Consider the following 25,830-nt stretch of genomic DNA (forward strand, 5'->3'; position numbering starts at 1 on the left):
TGAATTATTGTTTTTAATGCAAAAGATTGGTTATAACTTCAATATCTAATAGGAAACTGAATAAATAAAATATGGTGCACTCTATAGAGCAGAATATTATGCAGCCATTAAAAAGAACAGGCAACTCTAACTGTACTAATATGGAACAAGCTCAAGATTAATGTTTAAAGTAAAAAGCAAGATGAAAATGAAAAGCAGTGTGCATAGCATAGTCTCATTTGAATGAAAAAGAACATGTACATACATCTCTCCAGAAGAGAGAACATGAGAGAGGAAACTAGGTAACTGGGAATCCAGGGAAAGAGACCTAATTTTTCAATATACCCTTTTTACATTTTGAATTTTATACCCTAAGTGTGTAGTTCTATCAAAAATATTTTCTAGAAATGTTTAATAAAGCACTTGAGGTGTTCCTTCCATAGATCACTGAGACCCCAGTTTTGTTTGTTTTGTTTTTGTGGTTAATTAAGTTTTCTCCTGGTGTTGTCCATCCCTATTCCTACTCCCTTTCTGAATATCCTACAATTGGCTACATGGTCTCCAGGAGGTGAACACTCTCCAAGCCAGAATTTTAATGTACTTGCACCTCCCCTAGTACCAGGGGGATAATGTTGTTGCAGTAAGAGTTTTCCTAAGTGCCTTTCCTTTTGAAAGAAGAGTCTGTTTAGAATTTAAGTAGCTTTATTCCAGAGCTATTTGTGATCTACTTGAGAGTAAAAGATAATCCTTTGGGTTTCACACGCAGTCCTCCTAATTGCTGACAATGCAGTATACAGTGAGAAGTCTCAGCTCATAGCATTCACGGATTTTTTTCCCACTCCAGAAATAAGAACTGCTTGAAAAAATCAGAGTGCTTGTCAAGGGTGCTAGATTATTAACAACCAAGGACAAGCTCTGTCTTTAGTAACAAACCATGTGCCAAAAGTGTTCTTGAACATATCCTGCCAGTCTGTTCCCAACATTTCTTGGAATGATGGAAAGACACTTAATTGTCATTTCTCTCTGATGACTGTGCTTTTCTCAATATTAGAGAATTTCTGGACGATAATTAAATATCTAGAAAAAGTTTCTTTCTACATGAATATCATGTGTATTTAATAAAGATTTCTAGAAAGATTCTCTAAGCAATTTCTTATTTCTCTTGTGTTCAGGTGAACCTTGCCTTAAGCAAAGCAGCCTACAAAAATATAGTTTGGATTTTTTAAATTTTCTCATATTTATTCAAAATATAAGTTGAAGCTTGGTTATTCACAATACTAAAGACTGTACAGTAAGAGTATCCTAAGTGAAAAATTCCCCCAATAAGATGAAAATATTCTTTGGATTACAGAATTTTCATTAACGTACCAATTTTCAGGCATACTCCATATGAAGAGATAGGGATGTAAATGATAATTTATGTGGGACATGACAGTCCACAGATTGATCCCCATTTATTTCATAGTTTACAGCATTTATGCCATCTCTCATGGGACATAGCAGCAAATATAAAAAATGAAGAATTCTAATATTTTTCCCTGTCAAACTTACAAACTTTTGAAGTACAGCTACCTGAATCTCATATCCAGTCCTATAAATAGTCATTGCTCTAAGCCAGTAGAATATGGATTATTTTAAAATATATTTGCCTATATATTTTAGTATGAACATATTTGAAAGTGGGTGGATGGACAAATGATAAAATGTTTGAGTCATTTGTAAAACTGCCTCAAGAGGCCGATGTGCATGTCCTTTTCAGAAGAATCAGAGATTATTTAATTTGAAGAGATACTGAATTTAAGATATATTGAATTCTTTATTTTTATCATATTTCCTACAGTATGTATTTTAAAGAAATATTGCTATACCTATTTTGCCTGTTATTTGAAATTCTCACAATTCATTTATCAAAATTATTTTGTAAGTATCACTAGTTTTAGGTAGAAGTGTAATTTTCTGCACATGTTGCTACAACAGTAATATATATATTTTTTACACTACACATAGTGTTCTTATAGCAGTCTTATAGATAGAGACATATAAGATATTCTATAAGATATTAATAGTTTCTTCATTAAGAGATATCTTTTGGAATGTTCCTAAGCTACAGTTAAGAAAGCAGCTGTAAGAATTTGCCTCTGGTGGAGCTTTTGGTTTTGGCCTGTGGAAAGGGACATCTATCTATATGCCCTTTAATCTCAGGGTTTACACTTGCATTTTCATAGTTGCTGATATAAAAGGGTGAGGAGTATGTTAATTAATTTGACCCCTTCTCTCCATTTTCATTATCCAACTACTTGTAACATTTCCTACCAGTTTCCAGAACATGCTCCAAACAGATTTTGCTTAATATTTGAAGTTGTCTCAGATTGTTTTTGTGTAGAACAGCAGTTAGTCTCTGTATCATACATAAGACCAGTCTATGCAGGTAGCATAAACTAGAACTATGACATTACAGATTCCTCTTTTTGCCTAAAATACTCAGATTGACTCTCTCAATTGCTTCCTGTTGTCTCTTAGTTTCTGTGAATTTTGTAGATTTTAACTGGGCTAGTTTACCTGTCCTCGCTCTCAGTGCTGAGGACATCAAACAATTATTCTGACAGCTTCCATCTTTTATGCTCGAAATAATCATAGAATCACATGTTCCTTGCACAAACAAGTTATTCTTTGGTTGGTTTAGTAACTGCTTTTATCTGAAGGTAAATTTACAAACTAATTGCAGTGGAAGAGTGAAACTAAATGTGATCATCAAAAGTTAATGAAAGTGGCAGATTTTAGCGTCATCAAGAAAAAAAAAGCCTTTGATACAACTGGAAAATAATTCTCGGGGATAAAATTAAGGAGAAGGGGGAGGTGAAACCCCACCCCCAAAGTTAGAAAAGCGATAGTCTTAAAGCTGTTCTCGAAAGGTACTGTGCAGAGGTAGGATTTAATGGGAGGCTTAGTGTGAGCAAAGACAGGTGCTTACTGTGCTCTTTTTCTGCCCCAGCTTCAGCTTGGCTGGGAACACTCTGCAATCCATGGTCAGCCTTAACCCTGTCTGCCACACACAAGCACCTCCACATCCTTCACCCAGTTCTGGCCTCTTCGATGGCCAGTGGACACACCTAGCCTAGTGAGGAGTGATGTGAATTGAATCTATGTCCTGTGCCCTTTCTAGTCTGAGACTAGGAAGAGTGGCAGCAACTCTGGAGGCAGAAGGAAACAATGGGTCTTTAAGGAGTAAGAGAAGAAAATGGAGAGGAAGGGAAGCAAGCATGACACTGGGGAAAAAGAGAGGTGAAAGTGAGGATGGGAGATGAGGCCATTATGAGAGGAATGCAAGTTACTTGCCTAATCCTTCAAGAATTGCTTTTTTTTTTTCTCCCCTAGCTAATCTCCTTTGTTTCCTCACTTCCACTGGCACAATTTAGTCTAGTTTCACCATGTTAACTTATGAACCCAAAGATATCTTTACCATTTAAGTCCCGTTACATTATGTGCTCCTCACACATCCCCATAAGAAGTATTATATGGTAATACCGGTAACCTTTTTGTTTTTTAGGCAATATTGGACGTTGTTGTGAATCTTCAGTTTAGCCTGATAGAAAAATTGTGGCAAACATTCTGGCGCTATTCTCCCTCTACTCCAGCTGACGGCACTACCATTACTGAATCAAGGTCAGAATCAATATGCTTTTCCAATCCATTTTCATGGCTGAGTAGATGTCACAGCTAATAACTTAGAAATATGTATACCAGTTGTGAACCTTACCTGATAACATTAAATGAATAGATTGAAATAAACCACAAACTGCTCTCTTGAGGGTTCAGAGTGTGTATTATAGCTCCCATTTTATTGATTTGGGGGACTGCAGTAGAGTTATTTCATCCTCATGGAGTTAGCATCATATCTACCTTTTATACCATGAGAAAGTATTGACGTGCATAGGCAGCTCTGGGGGAGTGTTATATATATCCAGTCATATGGCACCTGTACAATGGTGGTATAGTTCTAACCTCAGTAGTATTTGATAAACTAAAACTATTTTTAAAGTCCATTTTCTTTTTTATCCTCATTTGCCATCTATTCATTTGCTACATTTATTCACACCAGCAATCTGAGTGAAATAGAAAGTCGACTTCCGAAAGCAAAGCTGATAACTCTGTGCAAACATGAGTCTATCCTGAAATGGATGTGTAACTGTGACCATGGGATGTACCAGGCTTTGGTGGAGATTCTCATCCCCGACGTCCTTAGACCTATTCCTAGTAAGTTAAATGCAGACAAGTACGGATGCTTTTGTTCTCATACATTCCACCCAGAAAGTTTGGGGTAGTGACCTTGCAATCTAGAGTGATTCTAATCTCATTTAGATTTGCCAAATAGAAAACAAGCAACACAGAGTATTGCCTGAAAACAGCCTAGAGCAGAACTGTAGTAAGAGGGGAAAAATATCTGTTTTTCAATCTTTAGTAGTTTTCTTTCTGAAAGAAAAGCTAACCTATGGATGTGACAGCCCAATGACTAATTGCAAGAACACTCCCAGACCAGTCAATCATGTAAAAATTATTGAACCCAAGGACATAGTTCCCTTTGTAAAACCAAAAATTTTTGAAATCTAATTGCTAGGCCAGCCTCTTTCATGGTTGCTTTTGATTTGAAATGAATTTATCTTGGTTTCCACTGAAGTTGAATTCCTTTATAAAAGCATTTACTTTGTCACCTACATCTTGTTAAGAACTACAAATGCAGTTTCCATTAACAGTAATGGTTAACTGGCATTTTGAGAGAAAAATCTATGTAACTACACAAGCATTGTATTCCCACCATGAAGCAAATAGGAATTACATAGATAACTTAGATTACCTTTTTTTCAAGTGATGGTTGCTTTCTAAACTACCTTGTAGCAAACAAAGCTATTTTCTGCAGCTGTCAATATAAACGCTCCTATGGATACTGTGTTAGAGGCAGTTGGAATGATTTTATGCCTACATCTTTATGAGCATGTACTAGTGACCTTAGCTTTAAAGACATAGAACAGAATTTCTACTTTATCATGACATTATTAAGATAAAAGCAGTCTTTTAGCTTGTGAAATTGGCAACCATGTATTTCAGGTACACTGTTCACAGTCGATTTGTATTAAATTATTCCAGACAATATTTAAATAGGGATTTATTAAAACAAAAGCTGAAGATACTAATGTTTGTATATTTATACCTTCTTTTTTCTAAATATGATAGATAACTGTGGAAGATATGAGTTACTTCATATATTCCTCGCCTCCTTGAAATATTTGCTTACATATTTACATATAATATCAGTGAACATACACACATATTTATATAGAAATTCATTTTTGAAAAAAATCCAGCTGCCATTTTCTCACATTTTTTATAAAATTGCTAATGTTTTCTACTCTATCTACACCGAGTTTCCCGACTAAAAAAAATAATTGGAAGTGATGTCGTCATGGAAAATTTCAGTGTGTAAATTCTCTACTGATTTATGTTTTAGAATCTGACTTTCCTTGTTTTTGTCTTGCTGCCTTTGCTCTGAATTATGATCTCTAGAGATGTTTAATTGCATAAGGTAGCTCATTAACCTATGGCTCTTACCACCAATGTACAATTTCTCTCTTGAGATCTGAGAAGAGATGTCAGTAAGCATTTTCTTTTTTAAGGCAAATCAACAACATCAATATTCATGAAATAATTCTAAAATCGTTTGCTTCTATGTTAGCATCACAAGATTAACTTACAAGTTGAACAGTTTCCTAACTTAAATCATGTATCAATTTAGTTAACTTTAAGCCCCACAGTTTAAATGCACAGTATATTTGACCTTTGTTGTTTGCAAATTTTGACCAATTTATTCCGTCAAGTAGTTTATTTCTACATTCAGCAGACAATGCAACTTCAGGAATTTCCACATAAATATAGTTTATAGTTTCTCTGAAATTATAAGATACATTAATGTGCCAACTAAATTTGGAAATTTAATTCCCATTCTACAACAAAATAAAGCTTAAATTACAGTGTAGATAGCTACTTTCTGATTGTATGCATTTTGATATTAATCATGAGCAGGTTGGAACAAGTTAGCTTTAGAATAGATTTTAAATTTCAAACCATCCATTCATGAGAAAAGTTGTCAGAGTTAATGTGCACAATTTGATCTGGTGCGAACCCCTGTAGAGAGAGCAAGCATAATTTTATTTTTAAAAATTGTAATTTTGTGGCTACTAGTACTTCACTCTACCATTTACTGTCCAGATGGGATTCCTTTTTTTAGACAAAAAAAGTCTGCATATCACACTAATTTAAAGTCAGCTTGAAATTACTATGTTCCAAAATACACTTATCTGAAAATGAACAAAAAGTTAAGTGTAAAGAATTGTATAAGAACTCAACTGGTAATACTTAAATGTCTAATGAGGTATGATTAAAGGTGGCCCAAAATATTTAGTACAGAAAAGTAAAAACTTAAAATCATTTGATATATGAGAAATATATTTTTATTTTATAATATCCCTATCATCAAATTTGTCTAGATAAAACAAGATTCATATTAAAATTTTTAAAGTAACCTTTCCCAATTCTTGTTTTTTTGGGCTTAAATGATTATTATATATTGGAGAAAATGCAAAATACAGATAGCCAAATTGAATCTTGCAAAAAAATTTACTGAGTTTCAAAAAGCGTTGTTAATCTTTTTTCACTCTTTTTCATTTCCATTCATGCCTGCCCTCCATGATTCTAAGTACATAAGACAACAGAAAAATATTTTTCTTTCTTTTTTTTTTCTTTTTTGGCTAAAGTGGAAAGCTTTGGAAATTTCAAAAGATTACTTCTCAAGAAATTTCCAACTTGATGTTTCCAATAAATGATTATCATAGTTAAGAGTCTGCTCTTCTTGAGTGTTTTTCCTAATCAAAATTTAGCCATTTTAATTTCTCTTTTGTCATTTGACCAGTTAAATAAATCATTTAAAAAAATAGTTGTTTTTATTATCGAATTAGTAACATTTATATCATTTGCAAGTAACTCGAGTAAACTAAATTATATCTAATCCTGCTTTAACAAAAGTAATAGAGAAGCATGTAAGACTCATTTCAGCACAGAATGAAAAACCAGAGAATTTAATCCTATCGTTAACATTAATATTCTTGGGAGCCTTGGAAAAAAATGTAACTTCTCTGTTTCTTATACGAGACTACCAATTGTAATACCTACCCATATTATAGGGAACCCACAAAGATTTATTAAATGTCTAAAACTGCTCCCTACATTATAGAGCCTTGAGCACAGATGAAGTAAAATGCTATTGACTGAATTACTTGAACAAGAGAAGAATTCTGTCTTCTATTATATAGCAATCCCAGTAAACCAATCCCTTCTTGTAAAATAGTCAGAGATGCCTCTAATTTTATGACCACCATAAAAAGCTACTCTCATGGGACCTATCCCTATTTCGGGTTTTAACAGATATGTGAAGAATATGGAATGGACTATTTTAGGAATATCTTAAGAATATTGGTTTTTGTGACAGCAGTTTTATTATACTGACCTTTTATCTCTGCCTGCCAAGTGAAATGGAGAATAATTATCCAAAATTTTCAAGTTAGGCAATTTTAATTTTTACCTTACTTTTAACAACAGTGAGTGGCAACTACTCTGATTGATGTGTTCTAGCGTAAATGGATGCCTAGAGAAGGAGAGGAAGCTTTACATTATCTTCTTTTTAACTAAGAAAAGGAAACTAGACTAAGAGCTTGAAAAATCAAGATGAAGAACTTATAAAGAAAATAGCCTTTAAGCACAGAGATGTTAATGAAAAGTGTTTTATCTAAGATAGAAAATTCCATAAGTATATTCACAACTGGTATATGTTGCAATAAGCAAAAATGTTTGAATATTTTCATTTCTCAACAAAGTATCATAAGTATCTGAGAACAAAATAGCTTTAGAAGAAAAAAAAGACTCAAAATGTAATCCTTGGATGCTTTTAGAGTTAGGAATAATGCTAAATAAAGTCTCATCAATGAGGACAATATAAGTTCTGTGCTATTTCATATGTCATGTATGTATGTTTTCCCTTAGTCTGGCATAAAGATTAATGTTCTTTGGTATCTTTTTCGTTTTGCTTTTATTCTTTAACATTTAGGTGCCTTGACCCAAGCCATTCGAAATTTTGCTAAAAGCCTTGAAGGTTGGCTTTCCAATGCCATGAACAATATTCCACAGAGAATGATACAAACCAAGGTAGGCTTTTATATCTTTGCTTTTTCTTTTGTGTTTAGGAAATTGTTCTGAACTGTGAATTTTATGTGTCCAATGAAAAGGCATTATGTAAAATGTTGATATAATATATAGATCTTTTAAAACTGATTTTTATATTTGTATTTTGTAACTATGTAACAAAGAACCTGTACAAGGGATGTTTTTCTTAATGCTCCTTTCAAAAAGACCAGAGAAACATTTTAAGTGTGGTATATTTATAAGTCCTTTTCTAATATATATATTTCAGATTCCTTATTTCAAATATTAAAAAGAATAGCCTAGAATTTTCAAATAGTTTTTATGTAAAGGAGTTTTAGATTTTTTAAGTCCCTAACTATACTCATTATGTTTGAAAAATTCGTGTAAATTAATATTCTTTTTTTTTTCAGGATTTTTTTAACATGGGAGAATGATTTTGTGAATCAAGTAATCATTTCTTAAAGTGCACAGTTATCTCATAATTGATTAGTATATATCAGGAATGTGGATTATTTAGCTAGAGATATGAATTCTGTTCTCCATTTTGTCCCCTACTAACCATGTTACTTGAGGTTAATCTGTGAGCATACCCATGGCAAGATTGCACTAATTCCGTCTAAACTTTGGTACCAAAAATTTCGTTTATGGATTTTTGTCAATTACTGTATCCACTGTTAATCTCCAACAATATGCATTATCTTGGGGGCATAGTTGATAGATTGAAGCTCTTGTAGCTGACAAGTCTGTTTGGGAACATAAGTTCTTTCTGCTTTGACTAACAGTTTGCAACAACACTTTCTATCTCTAAAACATACAGAAAGAAACATTTCATTGATTTTCCACCTCAGATTTTTGCTTTATGTGTCCAATGAAAAAGCATTATGTAAAATGTTGATATAATGTATAGAACATTTAAAACTGATTTTTATGTTTGTATTTTATAACCATGTAACAAAGATTTTTATATTTGTATTTTATAACCATGCTGTCAATACAGTAGGGGTAGCCACATGTGGCTATTTAAATTTGAATTTTTTAATTTAAATTAAATTAAAATTTAGTTCCTTAGTCACACTACCTGCATTTCAAGTGTGCCATAGCGCCATGCAGATGGTAGGTGCCATATTTGGCAGCACAGATGTAGAGCATTTCCACCATTGTAGAAAGTTCTCCATGACAGTGCTGTTCTAGAGTGCCACACTGGGGTGGGCAAAAAAAGGAGGTGCTATTTGATTACGATGGTCAGAGGAATGCTTTCCAATTTGCAGTCAGTCATATTCATAAAAATACTTCAAATAGCTGAAAGCACCTCCCCTCCCAGCGCCATCCCATATGATAGCAATCCAGCTGTAATGTTGGCCACCTCACTGATCTCCAGAGTTGATTTTATTTACCTTGGTGGAGGACACCTTCTGTTATTCCTTCTCACTGATGTATAGCCTTTTTTCAGCTAGACATTCAGTCAGTGAAGACAGTCTACCCTGACAGAGGAAACAGCATAATTAGATTATGACTGGCCATTGTTATGATTTCCATTGTTATACCTGAATTCATGTTTCATCACTGTAATATAGTTACTGTGTGACCTTGAGCAAGCTACTTGACCTCTTTAAGTCATAATATGTATCTAGTAGGATGGTTATGAGACTTGACCAAGGAAATATATATGAGGCACTTAACACAGTGCCTGGCACATAGTATCTACTTGATTAATATAAACTACAGAAATTGAAAAAATGTAAGACTTTTTTGAGAGCATGTGAACTTTTCTCCCAAGTTCCACATAGTCCTAAAACATCTCACTATCAAGATAGAGCATCCATTGACCTGTGAATACCCTCTACCAGTCAGCAAACTAATTAATTGCTTCATCTATATCCATAGTGATTTAATACCATACCATATTTTCCTGTAAATATGTTAAAATGCTCCTTAGATCTATTGTACTTGTAACAAGTTTCCTTGAGATCATGAGATTTAGATATTTACCTAGACTTTTTTTTTTTTTTTGGCATTGTCTTTGATATATTTAATTGTAACCTGATTCATTCAGGGTTGTAGCAGGAAACATATGATATATCCAAATGGGAGAATAATTGAAGAGAGTTTAATAAGGGTCTATTTCCTAAGATGTGAACAGAGCTAAGAAAAAGAAGGGTAAAGCACGCCGGGACAAGCAGTAGAGGGAAGCTCTGAAAATTCCTGTTTCTGAAGGGGAAAGAGGTGAAAGTACGACATTAAGAGATCCTCTTCTTGCCACAATACAGTGGCCTTAAAAAAAGAAAGTTGTCTTTGCCAAAACAGAGAGAGAGCAGAGGTTATAGGGAGATAAATACTTGACCACTCATTATTCCCATCCTTCAGTCTCCTGCCAGGACCTGTCTTGGCCAAATCCAACTGGAAGCCAGAGTATAAGTGAGGAGGTTAATGTAGTACATTCAGGTCAGTCTTCCCGGGCACAGAGCAGAAGAGATAAGGGCAGGAAGTAGATTTTTGAAAGGCACATGGAAATTTCCTGGCTGGCCCTTTTACAGAAATTTAAATTCTGAAAAAGAGTAGTTATTGTTGCTTGTATCCAATGTTTATTAGCTATGTATTTGCTAATAAAGGCTATTATGAATTCCTTTGTTTCACCTTAAAATTACCCAGGTTTCTATAAAATAAAGGTAATAAGAGTGAGTCTGAATGATAGTGCTCTGAAAAGTATATTTTTAATCCATTTTAGGAAGTGAGGCTGCATGGTTTAGTTTTCCAAGTAAAAAGAAAAAAAATTATTTGCCTAGTTTAGAGTACAGAGAGCAGAAAAGAAAAGAAAATCAACACTTTTTCTATTTCCCTAGACAAAGTCATTTTTTGCCATGGATGAGTAGTTACTTGTAAGACTGGTTTAATTAATGCTGCACTCAGATGTCAAAGAATGTGGGAGTTTGTTTTTGTCTTGACCTCAACCCACTCAAGAGGAAAATAATACTTGGTTTAAGGATTTAAATGTTATACTTTATAGGTAAGCTCTCTCGCCAAATGAATTTGAAATACGTATCAGAAGAAAACATTTAAAATTTGGCAAGGACATAAAGATTTGAACATTTGTAGTGGTCTCTTTTATTGGAGTGAAAAAAAATCCCAGTTGAATTGGATTTCTTTACAGGTTGCCGCTGTAAGTGCCTTTGCCCAGACTCTGCGAAGATATACGTCGCTCAATCACCTGGCCCAGGCAGCTCGTGCAGTGCTTCAGAACACTTCTCAAATCAACCAGATGCTCAATGACCTCAACCGTGTTGACTTTGCCAATGTCCAGGTATTCTGTTTTCTGACAAAATGTGTCTTTTAAGAAAAGACACCCAATTTTACTTCTTACTTAGGATCCTCATATTTCTTTTCATAGTTACATCAATACACAGGCGGAATATATAGTCACAATGTCCCAAAAGAGGAGGATTTTACTCAGCTGTGACTTTACTGCTCCTCTGTTTTGTGGTTAAAGTCTGCCAAGATTTAGAGCACTAGACGGCAACATATGTCACCAGGGTTTGCTAAATAGTTAGTGGAGTAAAGATGATCACAGTCATTGAAGTTAGGCAGGAGATTAAATTCTTCAGTCTCCTAGCTGTGGGAGCTTGAGCAAGTTACTGAACTGCTTTGTTTGGGCTTTACTTTCCCTACTTTATAAAACTTATCTTAGATTATTGTTTACATATTTCATAATACATAAAGCCCCTAGCACTGTAACATGCAAGGGACATTTGTTCTTAATAGTGCCGCACTGTGAAAGAACTAAGAATGACTCTATTTCAGAGTTCGCTATTGGTTTCTGGTGTTTGTTCATTTGAAAAGAATTAGGTGCAATGTTTGGTTATTTTGATTATCCAAATGAAAAATATATATTTTAACCTTGTGATCAGACTACTCACTTGTACTTTAAATTACACTTAAAAAAATAGCTAATTTAGGAATATTATTATGGGATCCCAACTAATATTTCACTTCAAATACTAAAGTAATAAAAGTAGTTGTTACTGTATAAAGTGTCGTTGCTCACTGAAAGTACAAACAATAAGAGAAAAATACATAAACTGAACACAAAGTTAAAAACTTTTGTGCTTCAAAAGAGGCCATCAAGAAAGCTAAATGGCAACCAGAGTTGAGACTTTATTTGCAAATTCTATATCTGATTTTTAAAATTGTACTAGAATCACAAAAAAAGAGCTATTATAACCCAAAAATAAAACAATTAAAAAATGGGCAAAGATCTGAATAGGTGTTTCTCTAAAAAAGATATACAAATGGCCAATAAGTACCTGAAAGATATTCAACATAATTATCTACCAGAGAAATGAAAATCAAAACCATAGTAAGATACTACTTCACACACACTAAAATGAGTATAATCAAAAAGACAGATCGTAGCAAGTGTTGGTGAGGATGTGGAGAAACTAGAACTCTCATACACTGATTGGAATGTAAAATGCTGCAGCCACTTTGGGAAACAGTTTGACAGTTCCTCAAAAGGTTAAACATAGAGTTACTATATTATTTACCAATTTCATTCCTAGATATAACCCAAAAGATATTAAAATATGTCCACATAAAAACTTGTCCATGGATGTTCATAGCAGTGTTATTCACATTAGCTACATAAAAGTGGAAACAACCCAGACGTCCATTAACTGATGAATGCATAAACAAAATGTAGTATATCCACACAATGGAATTTTGGTCAATAAGACAAAATGAAGTTTAGATACATGCTACAGAGTGAATGAACTTAAAAACATTATGCTAAGTGAAAGAAGTCAAACAATTTATATGAAATGTGCATATAAAAATGTCTATAAATTAGCATGTTGTAGTTATCTCTTAATTTTAGCATTTAGATATTCTTAATATTTTGTTTCTTTTTTGATTATTTGTATTTTCAATTTTTCTGTAGTCACATTTAAATGTACTTAAAATATTTAAAAGTGGTATTTATGAAGTAAAATCAGAAGCTATTTATGATTAATTAGATAAGAGAAAGAAGGATAGTAGATGATATCATCATCTGGTAATATAGAAGAAATTATAGATTTCCCTGGAGAAATAAAGTGAATAGAGTGTGCGTTTTGAAGTACCTCCCTTTCCTTCTCCCTCTCCCTCTCCTCTTTTTTTCTCTCTCCCTCTCTCACTCTTTATTAGTTTCAGGTGTACAGTGTAGTGCTTAGACATTTATATAATTTACTGAAATAGCTCTTGAATAGGTAAAGTTTGTAGAATCAGGAGAGATGCTGGAACCAGAAGATGGAGATTAGGTATTTATTCAGTTGAAATTGTTGATTTGAATGAACTCATCCTCTGAGAACAGATGGAATGAAAGATATAGACACTCTTTACAGAAAAATATACACATATTTACTATGTTTTGGGTATAGAATTAGGACTTTCACAGACACCCCCACACACACACACATGCACGCATGCGTACACACACACACGCATACACACAGGAACCTATCTTGAAAATATTGTCTGGGCACAATGAACCCAGCATAAAAATTATTGTCACATTTTATTTCTCTAATTTTATGCTTAGGGAAAATGAAGCCCACTTAAATTAAATGAATTGCTTGAGGTCAGTTTAGTTGATTCAGGCCCTATATTAAAATCCATGTTTTCTGACTCTTAGTCAAATACTATATTACCAAATAATTCTAACCTTGAGAGTATAGGTTTTTTTCTTTAATCTTAAAAAAACAACATAGCACTGGAAACATTATAAAACTTATGGCAGCCACTAAAAAGTAGCCTTGGAAGTTCCTATTTTCATTGCTATTACCAAACATGAAACTTCCCAATCAGAACCAGAAGGAAAACTGTAATAATAAAATATCTTGGCCGGTAGCTTGTCTACATTTTCTCAAAAGTATTTTTGTTGTTGTTATTGTTGTTTTGAGTTCTGTGAATTAATTTGTATTCATAACCTCACTTTGACAGCCCTTGAGATTCTAGTTCTGAGTCTATAAAAGTCATACAGCATATGTTTCTACCTAGTACTATTCAGAGTTTGTTTCAATTTGAGTCCTAAGGGGCCACTTTTGGCCAATTAAATCTATTTATCCATCTGAATTAGCCTAAATCTTCTCAAATGAATTGGCTTTAAAGTTTCTCTGATTGGGGGTGAGGGGAAAGATAGAACTTTTGAAAGCAGTATAAAAACTGAATAGAATGAAAGACCCTACATACCATAGGTTCAGGCTTCTATATTTCTTAAGTAATCATGTGTTTAGTCTTTCACACAATCTAGCTAATGTAGCAAAACTGAGTCATGCTTTTATGTCACATCATTTTTTCATGCACAAAGGTGATAGCAGTTTCCTTAACAACTGACAAGTAGTTGTTCATTTTCATTTTTTTTAATTCATTTAAATTGTTTGAAGCTTTCATTATAATTTCCTATTCATGCATATAGTTTGTGTGGTGACATTCAATGAAAAGATGCTGAATTGAACTTTTCTTTTGCTTTCCGTGTACTGTCCCAGGAGCAGGCTTCCTGGGTGTGCCAGTGTGATGACAACATGGTTCAGAGACTAGAAACAGACTTCAAGATGACTCTTCAGCAGCAGAGCACCCTGGAGCAGTGGGCTGCATGGCTTGACAATGTGATGATGCAAGCACTGAAGCCCTATGAAGGCAGACCCAGTTTTCCTAAAGCTGCCAGGCAATTTCTGCTAAAATGGTCTTTCTACAGGTATCATCTCAGTCTTTCCTAAGCTTTGTTTTTCATAGTCGGCAAATATGTGTATATGTACATGCTCCCCAGACGAAAGAAAATAGATAAGCGAAGAAAATTCCTATTGTGATTATCTTCAACCCAACTCATTGAGGACAGCGTTACGGAATTGTACCAGGAAGCTTATGGAAATAAGCTTTCCTAGCTTTCTGCTAGGAAAAGAAAGCCTCAAAGTCCTAGAATTCTCAGATGGAAACATCTAAGATTCCAGTCTAGATAACACGTCCAGCCACAGACAGAAAAGGGCTCCAGCCGTCCATCTGGAGACATGCATCTTCCGGCTTCTTTCTTGAGGACTTAGCACCATTCTTCTTTTTATTCTCTGATTCATTGATTCTCAAAGACCAGTAGCACTACTATCGCTTGGACACATGTTAGAAATGCAAATTCTCAGATCTCTCTGTGGACTATACCAAAATCAGAAACCCAGCAATCTGTGCTTTTGAAAATGCTGATTCTGATGCATGCACAGAACCATCTAGTTAATTTCTTAATTTGATTGATTACAGCTATTTTCAAACTTAGCTGCACATGGAATTAGTGTAAAAAAAAAAAAATCTCCCAAAACCTACTGAATCAAAATCTTGATAGAAAGTAGTGATTGGGAATAAATCAGAAATTAATTTTTCAAAAACTTATTCCTGATGATTCTAATGCATAGCCAGTTTAATATCCAGTGATCTAGTAAACGATACAAAGTGAATCACTTTTTGACTCAAATAATGGAGATATAAATGTATATTTATATCTGCTCTACAAGGCAAATATTAAATGACACAATTAACAGTTTAATTGGCAACCTGTTGTCCAATTCAGACACTGAAGAACCCTGGAAAAGAAAGGCTTTCAGATTACCTGATATATGATATAAAATGGGATGAGCTATTGACCCCAAGGGTTAAAAACAGAGCCTAGGTTGACATATATACCAAATATACTTGGGATGGAATTGACACATGGTGTTCCATTTCATGTGGGAGTTCATTTTTCTCCTTTTGATAAAGATGGCCCCACTGGCTTGGGCCTGAAAGCTACATCTACTTTAAGGTTTAGGCAGGTCCCTAATTTCGATCCTGTGCAGCCATGCACATGTCAGAAAGTAGTAACCACAGGACATACCACTGACAGTGACTATGGGTACACCATGGTTATCATTTGGACATCAGTGGTGAATCCAAAGCCAGTTGTGAAGAGAGAAAGAATAAAAAGTAATGAGGTTTAGGAACCCAGTAAGCCCAAACGATAGGATTTCCACCTTGTTTTGATCACCTTTATAAAGATGGAATCAGAGATCTTTTAATTATGATGGTAGTTGCTTTGGTTTTTATTGTAAGTGACTTCTTTTTTTCGTAACTGATTTGGTCTAATTCTTATTTCTTAAACAGAAGTAGAGCTGTAGGGTCTGCTATATATGTTTAATTAAGAGATAGAGTATCCTTATACTCTGAAAATAGTTTTCTAGTGTCTAGCCCAGGATCAAATGCAGTAAAAGAAAGCCTGCCAGTTTTGTGTTGTTGTGCTTTTGGTTTTTAGATTTTTGGTTTTTGTTTGTTTTTTTGAAAGTCTAATTCCATAGTTCTATCTCACATATATTTAATACCTTTAGCCCACATAATTTGAGAAGCACCTTATTAAGGTGCTGTCTGACTCTGTGACCCATGGGTATACTTCAGTAAAGCCAGTGCTAGGTTTAGATCTGGGTATTCATGAGAAATGTGTTTTCCCTAGATACATGGGGAAGATTTAGAAAATTGCCACAGTGCTCAAAGTAGATGCAGCAACAGTAGTAAAAATAATAGACTTCAAAATTTTAATTTGGGAATATTTCTTAAGAAGATTTCAGGTATTTCCCCATTTGTTTCCAAGTTGATTTTTTATTCATCCATATTTTTCCCCAGAAAATTATATAGATGGTATATATGCTTCATGAGTGATTAATAAAACAGAAGTTATACCAGCTGGTTGTTCCAAAACCTGTATTACCAAAAGCAGAGTACATCCTCTATATCAGAAAAAGCAAGGTTTTTTTTTTTTTATTCTTACCGCTTTCTTATGTTGTTATGTCAGACCTACCCTTACTCCTTCCTATATTTTTTTCCTGTATTCAGTTGATACCATTTAGAAATGCACCTTTGGAGCCTTCATCTCCACAGAGATCTGTTGCAGGTAACTTGAAAAGAGAGAAAATTACTTACTTCTATTTCTTGTTCTTGCAGATATACAAACCCAGTAGATCATCACTTGTCTGCCCTCTGTCCTCCCTGAGTTGGGGATAATTGGGTTGTTATTATTAGACACTATTATGGTTATTATTTTCATTTCAAAAAGACTTGAAGGCATACAGTTCAGGGCAACAGAAAGAAAGGCATATTCAGACAGATGCATACCTCCTGCTGGTAGGCAAAATCAATAGCTTAGAAACTTAAGATCCTTTAAAATAGGAACTGTTTTTTTTTTTTTTTTAACTAAGGCATAAGAACACATTGAGTAATGCAAACGCATTCACAAACCATCAAAGAAACAGAACTGCAGAGTATTTTTTTTAATGTTTTTGGCATTATAATAAGAATTTGGCAGTCACGTATACAGACTTTTGATGTTCTGAAGTCGGTTAATCTCATAATTTCTAAAATTCTGTGTATATACTTACATGCATACAAATATACAAATGGACTGACAAAGGATTATGATATCAACTGGCAATTGATATATCTCTGCAAACACCTTATTTTCTGAATGGGGTCCTCTCTTTGCCTAACCTGGCTTTGAATGGCTACTGTTAGCTCCCTGGGAGGTAGGAAAAAAAAAATAATCTGTCTTTCTTGAACAGAAATGGAGAAGTTATGTGGGCCATTTCTCAGCTTGCATGTTTTGTGGATAACAGAACACAGCGTTCCTCAGGGCCACTCTGAGGGTCAACCAAATATTCCATTTTTAAGGAATAAAATTTATAGCTTTGATAATGATTTGAAAAGGGGCACAAGGAACCTAGTTTGCCTACAACTGGAGAATATATAAATATTCCAAAAAGTAATAGTTTTTGGGAATCAACTGTAAGCATTATTTGAAACAAAAGAATTCAAATAGGGGTCATTGGTATGATGTTCTTACCTTTCTTCTTAGGAAAGGTGTGATATACTCCCAAATACACAAAGATTGAGTATATGTGTTAGGGTAGATTGAGTATATGTGTTAGGGTAAATGTTTCAGTTTCCACACTATGAATTATAAGATAAGTATGCAAGGGTATTTCTCATCCATTATAAAATAATTAACATTTAACATTTATAACTGATTTTAAAAGGAGTTGAATTCGTAGTAATTTAGCAGCATGAAATTCGATGGAGTCAATTTTTGCAAATACCTTACAGAAGTCCAAATCGGACAATAGGTTTCCAATTAAACTGTTAATTGTGTCATTTCATACTTGCCTCATAGGGCAGAGGCCCAACACAGAGAGAATAAAATAAACATAGCATTAGTAATATAATTCAACTGATTCTTTTTCAAACATGACAGTAACTTCATGGCATGCTAATCGGTATTTTTAAACGGTAACTAGGTATTATAACTGAAAGTCAGGAGATTTTTGTCTTTCATTTTCCAACAGAAGTTGGTATTAGTGCTGCTGGTGACATCCAGACCCCACTGCGTATTCTTCTCTTTGCTCACTGTCCTCCAACCACACTAGCCTCCTGGCTGTTCTTTGAACACATCAAACGTAGTTCTGCCTCAAAATCTTTGCATTTGCTCTCCTTTTTGCTGAGAAAGTTCACATGTTCCCATGCTCACTCTCTCACATCAGTCCAGTTCCTGCTTACATTTCACCTCCTCAGAAAGAATGTTGCCTAGCATATTTTGAAACTTCAGTGTGGTGCAAATATATATTTTCCCAAAGTGTACACTAAAATCACTATTACTGAGAAGTGGTAACACAGTGCTGAACCCTCAATAAGGTTTTCGCTTTGAGTTGCTTTTTCTTATGGTGATGATGAGTTGTCAACCTTTCAAAAATATTTTATATTCATTTCTGACCCATTTGGGAGCTTAATAGTCAGCAGACTTACCTATGACAGTAAAATGGCTCTAATAAAAATTAACCAAGTCTCAGGATGACCTCTTTACCACCCTGTTTCAAAGAGTCGAGCCAACTGCTTTCAATAATGAAATTATTCTGTGGCAGATTGTGTGTCATATCATCCTTTCAGACCTCCAACTTAACTTCTTTTAAGAAGAAAAGTAAATTGAACTGTCATTCTGGTCACTAATACTGACTGTATGTGTTTCTTTTCTCTTGGAACAGCTCAATGGTTATTCGGGACCTAACCTTGCGTAGTGCTGCTAGCTTTGGCTCCTTCCACCTGATCCGTCTACTCTACGATGAGTATATGTTCTACTTAGTAGAGCATCGTGTTGCTCAGGCAACAGGAGAGACACCCATAGCAGTCATGGGCGAGGTAAGAGAGCGACAACCGACATGTTTGTTTTTTTTTTTAACCTGAATTACATTTTAGTCTAAATATATTACTTATTGATATAAACAATGGTTCCTAACCAATAAGCCTTAGACCCTGAAGGGGCTATGGATTTATTTCAAGGAATCCTTAAATCTCTTTGTTCATATGTATTTTCTTAATCAATGAATTCTAAAATTATAGATTATATTATATGGAAGTTCATGAAATATTTCAATATGTTATAAAGGTTTCTAAAAGAAAAGTTTGAAAATCACTGGACTAAAAAAACTTTTTTGAATGGAAAATAAGAAAGATTGGTGCTCCTGATAAAACTAAAGGCTAGGAATACAGAGGAAAAGTTAAATATATATTTTGTAGTGTTAAATATATATCTCCCAGTGTCCAAAAATTAAAATGAATAATTCCATTTTAGAAGGCAATGATAATGATGATGATAATAGCTAACATTTTGGGGGCACTTACTATGTGCCAGACACAGTTCTAAGCCCTTTAAATGTAACAAAGCATTTAACACTTAACTATTAGAGATGGGTACTATTTCTTCTTGTTTTACAAATGAGCATCTAAGATTCAAGTTGAAAGCTAAGACAGAGAGATTAAATGGTTATATAGGTGGTAAGTGGTGGAGATCTGTTTTGAATACTCATTCTGATTTTCAAATTCATGCTTCTAATCACTAAAGATGTGAAGAAAAAAATCTCTTCAGAATTTTTAGATAGTAAGCAAAATGTCTTTTCAACAAGTGTCAAAAAGCTAAAACCCTAAAGTTAATATAAACAAGAGTTTGTAAATATAATTAGGAATAGGTACACATACTCAAATGATTCAGCATTGGCTCGTTTTATTGTATTGAATTGGGATTATTTGAGCTCTTGATAGATTATACCAGGTTAGGCAATATTACAAATTAACCCAAGCAGTAAAGAAGAAAAGTTAATTTTTAAACTATGTTTATGTGCCTTTTTAAATAAAACGTGAAAATAAATGTGAAATTCTTTTCCTAGTTTAATAAATATGATAGTAAAAGTATAATTTAAAAATACATTAAAATACCTGAAGGACCTCTATAAGTAGTTTAATATAAATAAAATACATGTTAAACTTATTCAGAATGTTTGTTAAAATATTCTTTTCTTTCTCTTCTTTAAAATGTCTTGTTGTATGCTTTTCTATATGTGTTTTTATGATGTTCCTTAATGGTGATTGTGCTTAAGTGATGCCAATTATATATGTGTGTGACTAAGCAAGAATCGTTGTAGCTTTTAAATTGTAAGCAGGACCTCATGTGACCAAAACAACTGGACTTTTCTTATATTTGACTTCCCCTTAATGCTTCTTTCTTTAGTTCTTTTATAGATGCCTTGTTGCAAAATGCCCAGTTGGCAAGTAGATTAAGTACTGTAAAATTTCTCAACCAAGGGTTTAAAACTTCTGAAATAGACATGCTTTTTGGCATATTTAACACATTTGCCACCTACCTCATATATTTCAGGACTTCTGTAATAGGGTAATCAGGATAATGACAACAGGAATTCTCATTAGCGCCATGTGACTAAATGGCCTTTGCTTTCTTGGCATCTTCAGGGAACAAAGGCAGTGGTTATAAGCCACAGTGTGCAAAGGCTCAGCAACCTTCCCATTGCTTCTTGTTGGCTTTTACAGGCAATGCTGGCTCCCTAGAATGAAAATGATGGTGGCCTTACATAGTCAATACTGCCAACTAATCATTCTAATAGACAATACTTTTAAAAAATATATATATATATATATCTAGACAGTGTAAATGAATATGGCAGATTTCCAAATGAAGCACAAATATGACAGGAATAAAATCTAGATCAGAAAATAAGGTATGAAACACCTTTGGTTATATCAAAGATCTAAGCTTTCTTTGCTTACTATCTCCTTACCCCATTTATAGGAAAATCTTTTGAGCTATCTCTGCTCATACATTATTCAGCCCAGGCTAGTTAAGGCTAATTTTATAAGTTTGATCTCCCCATACAACATCGATGCTTCATACCCCTGTTAGCCATGATAAACAGGTTGGCACTGGTCATATTATCATATCTAAACTGTCTTGCTTCTTGGAAAAGGAGAAGGAAATTGAAAAAAAAAAAAGGAATGCTATTTTCTCATGTGTCCTCACATGTTATACTAAGCCTTCCCTAGAAATTGGATTGGAGGCAGAAGAGACTTTTTCATATCAAGGCTCAGTTGCACTCTTAGCCCCTTAGGTGACTGCCCTTTCCAAACACCAAGTCCAGAAGTGCCATGTATACAGTGGGAGCAACACCTCAGGACAACATCCACTGAAATCCATTACCATCAATCACATTAAATGATTTTGAATCATCAATAACAGCAACTACAAAAACAATAATTGTCACTATTTATTGAGAACTTATTATACAATTAATAAAATGAAACTGTTCATCTGTCTACTAATGGCCCTTTCTCAGTAAATGATACTACAATCCTCCATGATTATACTGGATACCTGAGTGTCATCTTTAACATTTCTTTTTTAGTAGACCCTCATATCCAATGAATTGTTCAGTCTGCTTTTTCCCAACACCTCTGCCCCAGTAGAGCAGTCAGTATCATGAAAATGCAATGCTGATTGTGTTATCCCTGCTTAAAATCTTCAGTGGCTTTCTATTCTGTTAGTTAAGAAACAGAAATCTTTCTTTGGTACAGAAGGTCTGGCCCTGCCTCTTTGGTCATACCTCAGCCCCTTCTTTCTACTCTTGCTGTTGCAATCACAGCAATCTTATTCTTATTCACCAAGCTTCTCTCATCATCGGACTTCTGTGTAAATGGTTCTTCCTCCCTGGAACCCTCTGTCCCAGCTCTCCTTGCCCACTCTAACTCCTGCTTCATATCCTAAATATCAGTTACATAGGGAGGCCTAATTTCCCCAGACTACCTTAGATCTATACTTTCTGATTTGTACTTTTACTTTTTATTCTAGAACTCGCACAACAGAAATTGCAGGGTTCTTTGTATAGTTTAGGATTTAAAGCCTGGGAATAATAGCAGACTTTGAATCAGAAGAACTGAATTCTACTTATAGTTCTGTCGTTTATAGTAGTGTAATCTTGGACAAATCATTTTCATTTATGTTGAACCCAAGACTTATCTCTGAAATTAATTTATTCATTTATTTAACCCATATTTCTCATAGACCTCCTCTAGGCCAAACACTATAAAGATTATAGGGTATAATGATGAACAAAAAATTTTGACCCTGCATTCATGAAGCTTACATTTTAGTAGAAGATACATATTTATTAAATATTCACATCACTACATAACTATAAATTCTGATAAGTGCTATACAGAAAAATTAACAGGGTCATGAGGCACTTATTCTAGCCTGGAGGACTAGGGGAGCCTTCTCTCAAAAACAGTTGTTTAAAGTGAGATCTAAAGGAGTTAACTATGTGAAGATAGTGAGAATTTGGAGGTAAGGGGTGGAGAACCACTGCAGGCACAGGGAATTATGTGCATAGTTCCTGCCTGAAATGGAAGGGAGCATGGCCAAGGGGGAAATTTTCATGGGAAATCTGAGGTTCATGCACCAGAGAGACCAAATATACCCCCATCAAATTCAGCAGATAAGAGAATTTGATTAGAATGGAAAGCCAAAAAATTCAGGTGAAGCCAACACCCATGTAGCACTGTTCTAAGTGCTTTATATACATTAACTCAACTTACAACAACCCTATGAGCAAATATTATTATTAACCTATTTTACAGATGATGAAATGAGACATAGAGCCTTCAAATAACTTGCTCAAAGTCACATAGCTGCAAAGTTATAAATTCAGGTTATAAAAGCAAGCAGTTTGGCACCAGAGTTCTTGCTGTTAATCTACAATTTTTATTATGTGCTGCAGAATGGGGTGAGATTGGAGCAAGAACAGTACAGAAATCAGTGTGGGAGAACCTGGAAAATAGTCACAAACTTAGCTGGACTTTGTTTTGCTTTTGTGGGTGCTTTCTTTAGGAAATTTGTGGGCATGTTCCTCAACTCAGATAGCGAAATAGATCTAGAAGCAAGGAAAAAAGTTTTCCCTTTCGAAATACCTTAAGGACAATTATTGTATTTTGTCGTTAATGTGAATTCAATGCATGAGTTGGGAAGGCAAGAGAGACCAATACATGTTTTACATATAGACGCAGTATACAAACATATAAAATATTACTTCTGTGTTCACTATAACACTATCATTTTAATTGTTGAAGACTTTTAGAGAATGGAGCCCTTCAATGAAACAGCATCACAACTCCATTTCATTTTAATGATCATCTGCTACTACATTAATACTGACTAGTAAGTTATTTAAAAGACATTCGCCATTCCAGAGTTTCATTATCATTATTTTTGCCTAAATGACAAAAAGGAAACAGGATTTATTTACTGCCAAAATTTATGTAATTTTCGAATTTTTATTTAAATATTATAAATGTGTCCATTGTCTTTCTGGCAGTGGTGAAATGTTAAGAGTACGGATAAAATAAAATAAACAAGTTGCATCTGTTTGCACACCTGCTTAAAAAAATATATATCATGAGGCTTTCTGTGCAGCTCTGACAAGAAAAATAGAGCAGAAAAATGTCCTTTTATTTGAATTTTATGACTAGTTGAATCAATTTGGAAGTTTATGGTATGTATACTGTATTTCATTATACATAGTCCATTAATATATTCACTGAATCTATAAATTTTGATTGGTTCATAAAATTATTTTCTATAACAAACATTTTTATATGTAATCTATTAAATATATTTAAATTATCTTTATAGCAATTTAATTATACTTATTTAATATTATATTTAAGCCACCTATATAACCAACTTTTCTAAATAAAAAATAGGAATCAAGAGTTGCCTTAATTGTTTAATAGTGAATACAAATATAAAATATATTATTTTAGTAAGACTTGTAGGAAAAAAATTGAAGAACCCTTAAGGATTTACCAACAAAAGAAAAATATCTTGAATTCATCAAAGTTGATGTACTCAGAGTAGAAGAGGAAAAAAATCTTCAAAACCTACAAACTGGAGAAGAGCAATAATTTAACAGGCAAGCTTTTAGGATAAAATTTGAGTGAAAAAGTCTAATTTGATAGAAGTATAATTGTGATAGGTAAGTATGGATGCTTAAAGTAAAACCAAACTAATAAAAATTAATTTCAGTGAACATTATTCTAGTGTAAGTGGGGAATATACTGAAAATGCACCCATGGAACAGCCGAAGTATTATAGAATATTTTAAAAGGAATGAATCATGTCATAAGTTAAAAATCATTTCAGAAAATAAAGCTATCTTAGAATAGTAATAGCTTAGAAAATGTAATGCATACTTGTCAAAAGTTGCATTTATTACTAATAATAAAGCTTATTATTATTTATTGATATTTTTCTAATTGAGGACTGGCCTTGTGACAATCACTGCACTAGGCATTTTCCATTCTCATTCAGTATTCACCAAAACTTTGCAAGAGATGTGTTTGTGTCCCTGTTTCACCCATGAGGGAAACAGGTTGAAAGTTGCCCCAAATCAGAATTAGCAAGTGGTAGAGCTAACTGTAGAAAAGTAGAACGGTCTCGCTCTAAACAGTCAAATGGGCTCAATCCCATTTTAATTTTTCACTGTGTAAATTGTTGTAGGCAGTTTTGGAATAGGCGCTTTATTTATTTTTATCTGTATCTGTACAGTACAGCTACCCCACACTCACACACACTCACAATTATACACAAACCAGATGCCTAGCATGTAAGCTTTCATTATTTTGTTCCAAGCTTCTTTCCTCTGCCATTACAGGATGCATCTTGATAGTCCCACCTCCCTTCCCCTTTCCGCTTTTTGTTAGTAGAAGTTTGTAATATACAAACTAAATGGAATATTAGTCTCAGCAAATTGCATTTGGAATGCAAAATCTGCCAGAAAAACAACAATAACAACAAATTACACCCTTCAGTTCTTCTGTACCCACCCACATACCAGACCTAAATCAGAATTTTTTTAGAATTTGTAGTTTGCTTTTAGCTATAAATCTGCACCACTACAGGACATAGTTCTGACAACTTGAAAATAAATTGTAAAAGTGACCCCGTGGAGGAGAGACGTGGGAGGCCCTTCTCCTATACTTTCATCTTCCAAGTTCCTAAGAATTGGCTCTGTAGAAGTTCTCCCATTCTCCTCCTCTTTCCTGGTTTGTTATTCTGTTTCTTTCTCTCCTTGCTCTGGGAAAAGCACCTATTGACTCTGCAGACCAGGGCCATAACCCTTTCCCTCTGGGATCCCTGCTCATTAGCTTCCCATACTTGGTTTCCTCCTCTGCCTGCTT

General features: G+C 34.1%; 1 protein-coding gene across 8 annotated transcripts in view; it reads left to right on the forward strand.

The window, feature by feature from the left end:
• The window catches only part of RFX3 (regulatory factor X3), a 252,018-nt gene that overhangs the window by 204,751 nt on the left and 21,437 nt on the right, over positions 1–25,830 (forward strand). For all 8 annotated transcript variants that reach the window (XM_039885934.1, XM_039886267.1, XM_039886016.1 and 5 more), the window contains 6 exons: positions 3,527–3,642; positions 4,079–4,233; positions 8,132–8,229; positions 11,375–11,524; positions 14,742–14,950; positions 19,296–19,449. In XM_039885934.1, the coding sequence (XP_039741868.1) occupies positions 3,527–3,642; positions 4,079–4,233; positions 8,132–8,229; positions 11,375–11,524; positions 14,742–14,950; positions 19,296–19,449 (882 nt within the window). The remainder of the gene's footprint in view (positions 1–3,526; positions 3,643–4,078; positions 4,234–8,131; positions 8,230–11,374; positions 11,525–14,741; positions 14,951–19,295; positions 19,450–25,830) is intronic.

This window comes from Pteropus medius, unplaced genomic scaffold (genome assembly GCF_902729225.1).
Source record: "Pteropus medius unplaced genomic scaffold, Ma_sr-lr_union100, whole genome shotgun sequence".
Taxonomy (NCBI): Eukaryota; Metazoa; Chordata; class Mammalia; order Chiroptera; family Pteropodidae; genus Pteropus; species Pteropus medius.